This window comes from Lolium perenne, chromosome 4, assembly GCF_019359855.2.
Source record: "Lolium perenne isolate Kyuss_39 chromosome 4, Kyuss_2.0, whole genome shotgun sequence".
In the NCBI taxonomy this organism is placed as follows: Eukaryota; Viridiplantae; Streptophyta; class Magnoliopsida; order Poales; family Poaceae; genus Lolium; species Lolium perenne.
Window position 1 is genome coordinate 24,204,014 of NC_067247.2, and position 8,806 is coordinate 24,212,819.

Below are 8,806 nucleotides of genomic sequence, written 5' to 3' on the forward strand. Positions count from 1 at the left end.
TATTCTGTCATTGGTGATTTGTCTAAAACTACCTATTTGAATATAAATCATTGATTTATCATTACACTTCAATTAGCGAGGAACAAGTATGTCATTGTTCATGTGCAGATTTTTGTGCTCCCTTTGGCCCCATTTACTTGTCGCAGCATTTATCAGATTTATAGCAATATTGCTTGTGCATACAGGACAAGTAATTCAGGCCAGAGGTAGTATTAGTTTCCACTTTCCAGTATCTACCTTTGCCCTTTCATCTAGTCTTTAAATGTGAGGGAATGATTTTTAATGCATTTTCTGATGACAACAAGACTTTCATCATCAACCAGCCATCTTCGTTATTTTTCTCACTGAAATGTAAATACAATATTTCATAATTTAAATAGCAGGAATCACTAAATACGGCGTGTTCTAGCCTTGTGATACAGAGTTTCATCATGCATTTCGGTTCATGCATAAATGTGATCTCTTGCTACTCAAACTAGTGGAGGATCCTAACTCACAAGTTAGGACATGTTAAAATTACATGTTCTTAGATATATGTTCAAAAAATGAATCATACGGCAATCTTGCTTGCTATCATGTTCCAACAAGGCTATGCAAACATATAGTGCGAAAACCGAAGATTATAACACAATGTGCCAGATTCACTAACATTTATCAGCAAAGATATATACAAAAAAACTGCATGCTAAACAAAACGGATCAGAAGAATAAGATGTACATGGCTAACTGGACGCAGTGTAGCTACACTATATTTGAGGCCAAATGAAGTACAAAATCTACCAAGCCACCGACGCTGTTCCTATGTGGGTGTGCGTGTATTAGACTTGGTGAGAAACTAACACCACTGTAGCACACTGGTGTCTGACCGGAATTTGAACTGAGTTGCTCGCACGACTCTGGGGTCACAGAGTTTGAATAACCTTCGATAAGCGAACAACTCCATGGATGTCTGGATTGTACGCTCAGTGAAACATTGGAGATGCAAATGCTACTAAAGTTGTCGCCCTGAATGCCCTCCAAGATGCCAGCAACACCAACACTGGCCCCAACGACGTTCTCTATAGTGATACTGCTTATCACAGGGAGAGCATTCCTGTCATAGTTGTTATTAGGATGCTCGCCATAGTTCCCTGTGATCCTGATGGCCATCGAAACATTGTGCATGCTCACATCAGCTACATACACGTTTGTCACATACCCTCCACGTCCCGGAGCGGTCTTGACTCTGATCCCATGCAATGAGTTCACAATGCGGACGCCCTCAGCTCGGACTTCGGATATACCACCTGACATCTCGCTTCCAATGGCAATTCCTGCACCACCTCTTGTTTCTCCGGTGATGTTGCTGATGCTAATATTGGAGCTGGGACGAGCAAAAGAAATTCCATACTGATCCCAACCACTTTTGATGGCAATAACATCGCCTCCATTTCTGACATAACAATGATTGATGCAAACATTTGTGGATGAATCTGGATGAACATTGAGTTGCATTAGTACAACGAAGGCAAATAGAACAAATTGTTATATTTCAGGAAGGTTATACTTAAGCTTATTGTAGCATATGAAAAATCAGGAGATGGAACTCTCAATTCAGAATATTATGTGTCTATGCAACCATAACCTAATTATTTAGATATATGACACAACGGAACCAAAGTGGCTAGCTGCAATCTATACTGGTAACCAAATCAATCATAAACAAATGTTTGCATGCTAAACGAAAATCTCAGCTATAGATGTAAGTTCAAGATAACTTTGAAACAGATAGGAAGGAAAATATCATTCAAGAGAGAACATGATAAATGATATTGCAAGTACCAACGTATTTATCCTTTGTTTTCCAAATATATTATTGAATGGGGACATAATCATGCACGCCACTAACAAGGGTATAAAGTTGAAGGGAGTGGGAAAAAAATTCAGAACTCCCTATTACCTGGATTAATACCATCGGTGTTTGGTGAATCCAAAGGCGCTAGGATCGTGACATGCTCGACAAGCACTTGGCTAGTTATTTAGCAGAGCACTCTAGTTAATAGATTGTCATTTCTCGATAAATTCATATGTCTAAACAGAAATCAAGAGGTTGTATAGAGACCTACCTGCAATATACAGGATGGATATTCCAAAATGGGGAATTCTTGAATGTCAAATTTGATATAACAACATTGGTGGAGTACATCAACTCAATAAGATGCGGCCTAGTATAGTTTAGGTTGTGGTTGTGGAACCAATCCCACCAAACAACTCCTTGACCATCAATCGTACCATTAGCGCCTGTAAATGTACCACATTTACTTACTTGCAAACTTGGAAGCCTAATGATCAAAGAATATGGATGAGCCAAATATATTACTTACTAACCAGTAATTATTACATCGGTCAGATTCCATCCAAATATTAGACTTTGATGTCTTTTTCCAGGAAGCTCTCTACCACGCCCATAGGAAGGGAGAGGATCCATAGGTGGCCAATCGGACGAGTCCTGCAAATACAACCTTTTCAATCCAATGAAGTTGGAATTTATTGCTAAGTGGTCAGTTGCATTTACTGAACTTCACACAAACCGCATTTATAAAGCATATAAGAAATATTACAAGAAGACCTAGTTGCCCATTTATTTCTCATGTTCTTTTAGCTACAAACGAAATTATCATCAACATGGCATTATAAATATTCTGTGCATATTAACCATGCCAAAAAACATAAGGTTCAAAATAGTAACTGAGAGGAGATTATTATGTGCAAAAACTCACCGGGGATCCAATAATTACTGCATCTTTGTCTAGTGACAAAGTTAGATGGCTGATTAGATTAAACCCCCCGGTTAGCCACCTTCCAGCAGGCACAAAGAGTTGTGCACCACCCTTGTCCGCGAATGAATTGAGGTAGAATATTGCATTTTGGAATGATTTTGTATTGAGAGTTTTGCCATCTCCAACGGCACCGAATTCGGTAAGCGTGACACTATGAGGTCGATACACCGTCGATGCCATGTCCTTGCAGTATATGCCGGATACACTTGAACATTGGGTCTCAAATATGGTTACGAAAACAAGAAACTGAAACACCTAGGAGAAATTCCAAAAGAAGAAAAAAAATCAGTAGCAATTACATAAATTGGAGGCAATAAATCTAAATTTTAGCATCATGAGCAAAAATATTATATGGTGGAACTCAAGCAGGCTGTCAGCGCATAGAGTAATACAAATCAGCGCCTCGCCAGGAACTAAAACTATACTGAAATCTGAATTAATTTGTGCTTTACAGTATCATAGCACTCTACCGCGATATCACTTATTTTTCCGGCATGTTTCTGAAGAACGTCCCCATGTCCCCTTGCGATCACTTGTATAAAATTAAAACGACAGCAAACCTGAACCACTTCCTGATACCCAACACAGAATAGCGGATCAGTAACGCGGCAATAACCATATTATATCTGACTATCTGAGGCCTATCAAGTATTCCAAAATCAGCATTCGAACAGTGAGATGACACGAGGCTACACAACCCCTCGGCTTGGAACGCCGCCCCCCTCAAAGTTTTTCTACCGGATCACCGCGGCCGCCACGGCTAACCACTCACCCGGCAAGAGCGGGGAGCGCATTGGGACGGATCACACCCTAGAATCCTACCAGCCACTACCGCAATATCAGGCGGCATCCGTCCCTTCTCGCGCGCCGCCCCAAAAGAGATCACGAAACAGGAGTTATCAGAGGGAACTTACGAACAACGCGGATCTCCCCATCTCCATCCTCCTCGTGTCCGTCCTTCCCAGCGACGCCTTCTTGATTCTGCCGGTTCAGAGCTAGCGCCACCCGCGCCTCCAATGCGGGTCGCGGCGGCGGCAGAGCAGAGCCCGCGAGAACTGCGGACAAACCAACACACACTCGTCAAGAGATCGAACAAAGACACGCGCCAAGAAGCGGCAAGATAACGACGCAGGCTGGCGTGGTTTAGACACTCACCGGAGATCGGTCGGCGAGACGACGGTCTTCCCCTGTTCTGAGAGGGACGAGGGATGGACTGGCCGAGTGAAGGAGGGAGTGAGGGGAGAAGGTACAGTTTGGTAGGGGCCGTGATGTGGGTAGGGGAAGGGCTAGGCCATGGACCCCGACACGGTGGTGCGCGCCATCCGTGTTGTTGGGTCAAAGAGGGGGCGGGGAGAGCGCGAGGCGATACGGACGACGCCGATATATATGCTGCCAGAGCCAGGCGCGGCGAGGAGAGAGGAACGGGAAGAAGCTAAATCAGCGCACCATTGGACAACAAACCAGCGCAAAATTTCTCGTGTTTGATCCTTTCTACTCCCTCCGTCCCACTTTAACACGCGCACACGTAGTTTAAGAAATTGCTTTGACTATTATTTTAATCAATAAAATATAAAATATATGTCACACAAATTATATCATTGGAAAGCTTTTTTGCATACGAATCTACTGATATAAATTTTGTAGACATATAAGTCATATTTCGTTGACCAAATCAATGGTCAAAGTTTATCTTAAACTGCGTGCGTGCCCGTTAAACCGAGACGTACTAGTATTTTTTCGTGTAGAAAGCAGTTTTAATGATGTTATCGGTCAGCTCCAGCAATCGCCGGGTCGGCGTATCGTGAGGTTACATTCCACGTCGAGGTATAGTTTTCTTTTTCCGAAACCCAAGAAGCATCTGTTCGGAAAAAGTTGTCGCAGATTTATATAAATATGCATGTATTTGGACACGTTTTATTGGATATTTGGTTGTGTACATACATATTGAGACAAAATTTGTGATAGTAACTTTTTATGAACCAAAAGAGCATCCGTTCGGGAAAAAGTTGTCGCAGACTTATCTAAATGTTATCTGAACGGGTTTTAGTTTATGGGTAGATACATACTTAGGCAAATTTGTGACAAAAAATTTCGCACGGATGGAATACTGCATTACTAGGAATAGCCTATAGCCGCAGGGTTACAACATATTTACCGCCGGCGTACCGCCAGCTTGGCGCTAGTGGAAAGGATCGCCCCGGTCCAGGCCATGTACCCCTACATTAGTGCACCGGCGGTATTTGATGGGCATGTCCCAAGCTGCTGCCTAGCATTACCGTCTGCGTGTTAGCACCGGCGTGCGCTGGTGCGACGGTAAGGAATCTTGGTCGTGGGCGATATGCCTTTCCGTGGTATTGGTATGGTTCTGATCTTAGGGGCGGCTTCTTTTCGATGGGCTTACATGGGCACTAAAGAAACAAAATTAAATATGGTGGATTGAGATTTCTGGTAACCACGATTACCGGAGATAACCGGTCAAATACCGGAGGAGTTTATCAAACAAAATTTGAATTTCAAACTTAAAAATATCTAAGTATAAGGTTTGGAGGAGAAAGAAGTGAAAGACTATAACAAATGAGTTGGGGCATGAGGTTATAGTGGAGAAGGAACATGGAGAGTTTAGATTGGACTAACCAATCTGTCTAAATTCAAACCAAATTTAATTGGACTGAGATTTTTTGGCTGAAGTTCATTTACTAGAGGGGGCTGAGAAATCCAATTACCGGACGGTAACCATGGCATTTCACCCGGTAACCAAATCCTTGCTACCAACTCGAGTACTGTTTGCAAAATTTTGCCCTTGGCCGAACTAATCCCACCTTTGGCTCCTTCGTAAAACTATTTCCGAATGTAGCCTCCCAGTTATATGCTAGTACAAGCGACACGGAAGTTGCACATTTTGGCGCCGAAAACCTTTTCCGCGGAACCTTGAAATCCAATGTGGCACAGTTCGGTGCCAATGCCACCGATACCGAAAGGGCGAAACTCTGAATCCCTTTGCATGGATTGGTAGTGATTCATTTTCGTCCAAGGGGTCGGAAAACATTGGAGTTTGGGCGCCATCGATAGTGCCACTTCTTATGGAACCCAAATGGAGGACTTATTCGTACGTTCATCGTTTGAATTCAAAGACATTTGTTTGGGAGAAATTATTTCAAATCCTTAGGATTTTTTGTTTGCTATGTGGCATCAAACACTCATTTATCTAATTTGTTTTATCTTATAGAATAGTAAAATTTAAGAGGATATATCACTTTAACCCTGCAACTCTTTTCCATACTAGCATGTTAATAATAATTTCACAAATGAGGACCAAGCGCTGCCCTGATGGCTAGAATTCACGGTGCTAAGCTCGCCCACTTGGGTTTGTATAGCATGTGATGAAACCGTTCGAATTATAGGTGGTGCTATCCACATGAAAATCGCTACATGTCTCGTTTCTACCTCACGACAAGTAGCCAAGAGATCTAAAAAAAGTAGCCAACAGTGGGAGTTGCTCAACGTTTTGAAATGTGACGAATCAAAGCAAGAAGTCTTGAAGTTTGGGGTCTACGAAACTCGATAGCATTGCGTCTACTAGATGTTCTACTCCCTCCGTTAAATAAAAGTTATCTGAGACTTGTCTAAAATTAAATGTATCTAGACACCAAATATCATTTACATAGATTTAAAGTTTGATAAATATTAGACAAGTTTCCTGAAAGGGGCGGAATACTGCACTTGGCAGGGTGATATATTTTTCATGAAGCTACGGAACCGAATCGAAAAGGAAAGAGAGACGCGCGTAGACAGAGCACGGTGCGTTCTGTCAGAGCGGCGCACGCTAGGTGTGTTAAACTACCCTGTATAGGTTGTATACGTATGTACGTATTGTATCATGTATTTGTAATGTGCTACCCTATATATAATGGATACCTGGCCGCCCTTATGAGGCACGGCTCTTACCCTATCAAACACTTCTACCCTACTTTCGTTCATGGTATCAGAGCCCGGCGGCTGACCTAGATCGGTTTCACTCCGGCGACTCCTCTTCCGCTGCAAATCGATGGCGATGTCCTCGCTGTCTTCCGCGGGCTCGGTCAGTTCAAAAACCGTGTCCGCATCTGCGCCCAAGCTCTCTGATCCCGTCCTCAACTTTGGTGGCGGCGGTAGTGGCTCCTCCACCGGCGGCTCGTCGGGGCCGTTTAATTTCGCCCCCTACGTCACCATACGCCTCAATGGTGGCAACTACCTCTACTGGCGGGCACAGGTTCTCAACGTGCTCCACAGTCACCTCCTTACTGGGTTCGTCGATGGAACCTTCCCATGTCCATCCGAGTCGATCGCCAACCCTGCATTGGCGACGGATGACAAGGCTCCTCCGCTGATGTACAACCCGGCGTTTACCGCCTGGCACCAGCAGGATGCAGCGCTACTCTCGGCGATTATGACCACCTCGACTGAAGACATCCAGGGAATCATCTTGTTTGCCACCTCCTCTGCTGATGCGTGGAGCACTCTTGAGGCCAGCTTTACCTCGCAGACTGTCTCTCGCTCCATGCAGATTCGTGGTGCTCTCCAGAAGTGCAAGAAGGAGGACAAGAAGATCTCCGTCTACTACAATGAGGTGAAAGCTCTCGCAGATTCGCTGATGTCCATTGGACAGCCTCTTACCACTGCGGAGTTCACCGGTTATCTCATGCACGGGCTCGATCAAGACTATAATTCTCTTGTGCAACTTGTCTCAGCTCGTGCTCTTACAGATCCCATGCCGCTGAAGGATATATATGCCCAGATGCTAGGCACCGAGCAGCGCATGGATGAGAGGAAAGCTGATCTTCAGTCTGATATTCAGATGTCAGCAAACCTTGCTGGTTCCAAAGCACCTTCTCCAGGTTACAAAGGAAATCAGCAGCAGCAACAGACCTATCGGCCGAAAAGCAACTTCTCCTCACAACCGCCGTCGGGACAGTACCGCGGAGTCCCTACTAATGGTGGATCAAGCACCCGCCCTATTTGTCAAATCTGTACCAAGACAGGACACGTCGCCTCTTGCTGCTTTAAGAGATATGACAAGAATTTCCTCGGTGCTGGCAATGATGGCCGGAACATGGAGAAACAAATTGCTGCCTTCTCCGTCTCCACGCACCACCACGGGTCTACAGCATCCTTGAAAGATCGAGATGTCGCCTAGAGGGGGGGGGTGAATAGGCAATTACAAACTCTTGCGGATTTGTCTTGTAAGAATGCGGAATTAAACTAACGTTTAGTTTACAAGCACAAACCCTAAATATGCTAAGCTCAACTAAGTATAACAATGGCAACTAGAGCTAAGCAAGATAGGCACAAGATATATGTAGCACAAGGCTAAGCAAGATAGGCATAAGATATATGTAGCACAAGTGATAGCAAGATATATATATATATATACTTCAAGCACGATGGCTATCACAAGGAAAGAGAGCTCGGGTATAGAGATAACCGAGACACGCGGAGACGAGGATGTATTCCCGTGTTCCCTTGCTTTGCAACAAGGTACGTCACGTTTGGAGGAGTGGAGGTCCCACGAAGGATTCCCCGCGCCACGAAGGCTCACCCTATTCTCCGAACCACACCCACGAAGGATAATGGCCCTTTCCTTATGGTTAGCTTTTCCTCCGCTCCGGAGATGGCAAGCTCCACAACCACTTCACAAGCTCCACGAAGGAGAAGCCCGGGCCTCTTCACAATCTTCTTGAAGAGATCACCGGAGCATCAATCACCAAGCCATCTAGGAGGTCACCCTCCAAGAGTAACAAGCTCACGGTCTCTCACTCGAACAAATCGTGGTGGAGAGCTCAACACTATGCAATGATGCAAAGCAAGAACACCGGTGGTGTTCAAATCCTTCACACTCAAATCCCACCAAAGCAACAAATGCTAGGATGAGATTGGAGAGGAAGAACAAGGGGGAAAGTCAACAAAAGACTCCAAGATCTAGATCCCAAGAGATTCCCTCACTTAGAGAA

The 8,806-nt window shown here is 44.4% G+C and overlaps 2 protein-coding genes across 3 annotated transcripts; one reads left to right on the top strand and one right to left on the bottom strand.

The window, feature by feature from the left end:
• Window positions 1-602: 602 nt before the first annotated feature.
• On the bottom strand, window positions 603-4,224 carry LOC127291931 (probable polygalacturonase). 2 transcript variants are annotated; one of them, XM_051321254.2, is made up of 7 exons: window positions 3,975-4,224; window positions 3,734-3,874; window positions 2,760-3,065; window positions 2,368-2,488; window positions 2,106-2,280; window positions 1,940-2,010; window positions 603-1,472 (listed from the first exon to the last, which is right to left on the bottom strand). In XM_051321254.2, exons 2-7 carry the CDS (start codon window positions 3,758-3,760, stop codon window positions 742-744), a joined length of 1,431 nt encoding a protein of 476 aa, XP_051177214.1. In that variant the 5' UTR covers window positions 3,761-3,874; window positions 3,975-4,224; the 3' UTR covers window positions 603-741. The 2 variants fall into 2 exon arrangements, with proteins under 2 accessions (XP_051177214.1, XP_051177212.1); XM_051321252.2 differs by having other exon boundaries at window positions 2,760-3,074; window positions 3,975-4,223.
• Window positions 4,225-6,864: 2,640 nt separating this feature from the next.
• Window positions 6,865-7,992, top strand: LOC139838870 (uncharacterized). The gene has a single exon (XM_071828888.1). The coding sequence runs from the start codon at window positions 6,865-6,867 to the stop codon at window positions 7,990-7,992; it is 1,128 nt and encodes a 375-aa protein (XP_071684989.1).
• The last annotated feature ends 814 nt before the right edge of the window (window positions 7,993-8,806 follow it).

Bases quoted from the DNA above. Each gene is read 5' to 3' on its own strand.
- LOC127291931 (XM_051321252.2), bottom strand. From the start codon at position 3,760: ATGGAGATGGGGAGATCCGCGTTGTTC. The intron at 3,075-3,733 runs GTAAGTTCCCTC...AATTTCTCCTAG, and splicing joins TGGGGAGATCCGCGTTGTTC to GTGTTTCAGTTTCTTGTTTT. The intron at 1,473-1,939 runs GTAATAGGGAGT...ATGTTCATCCAG, and splicing joins CACCGATGGTATTAATCCAG to ATTCATCCACAAATGTTTGC.
- LOC139838870 (XM_071828888.1), top strand. From the start codon at position 6,865: ATGGCGATGTCCTCGCTGTCTTCCGCGGGCTCGGTCAGTTCAAAAACC.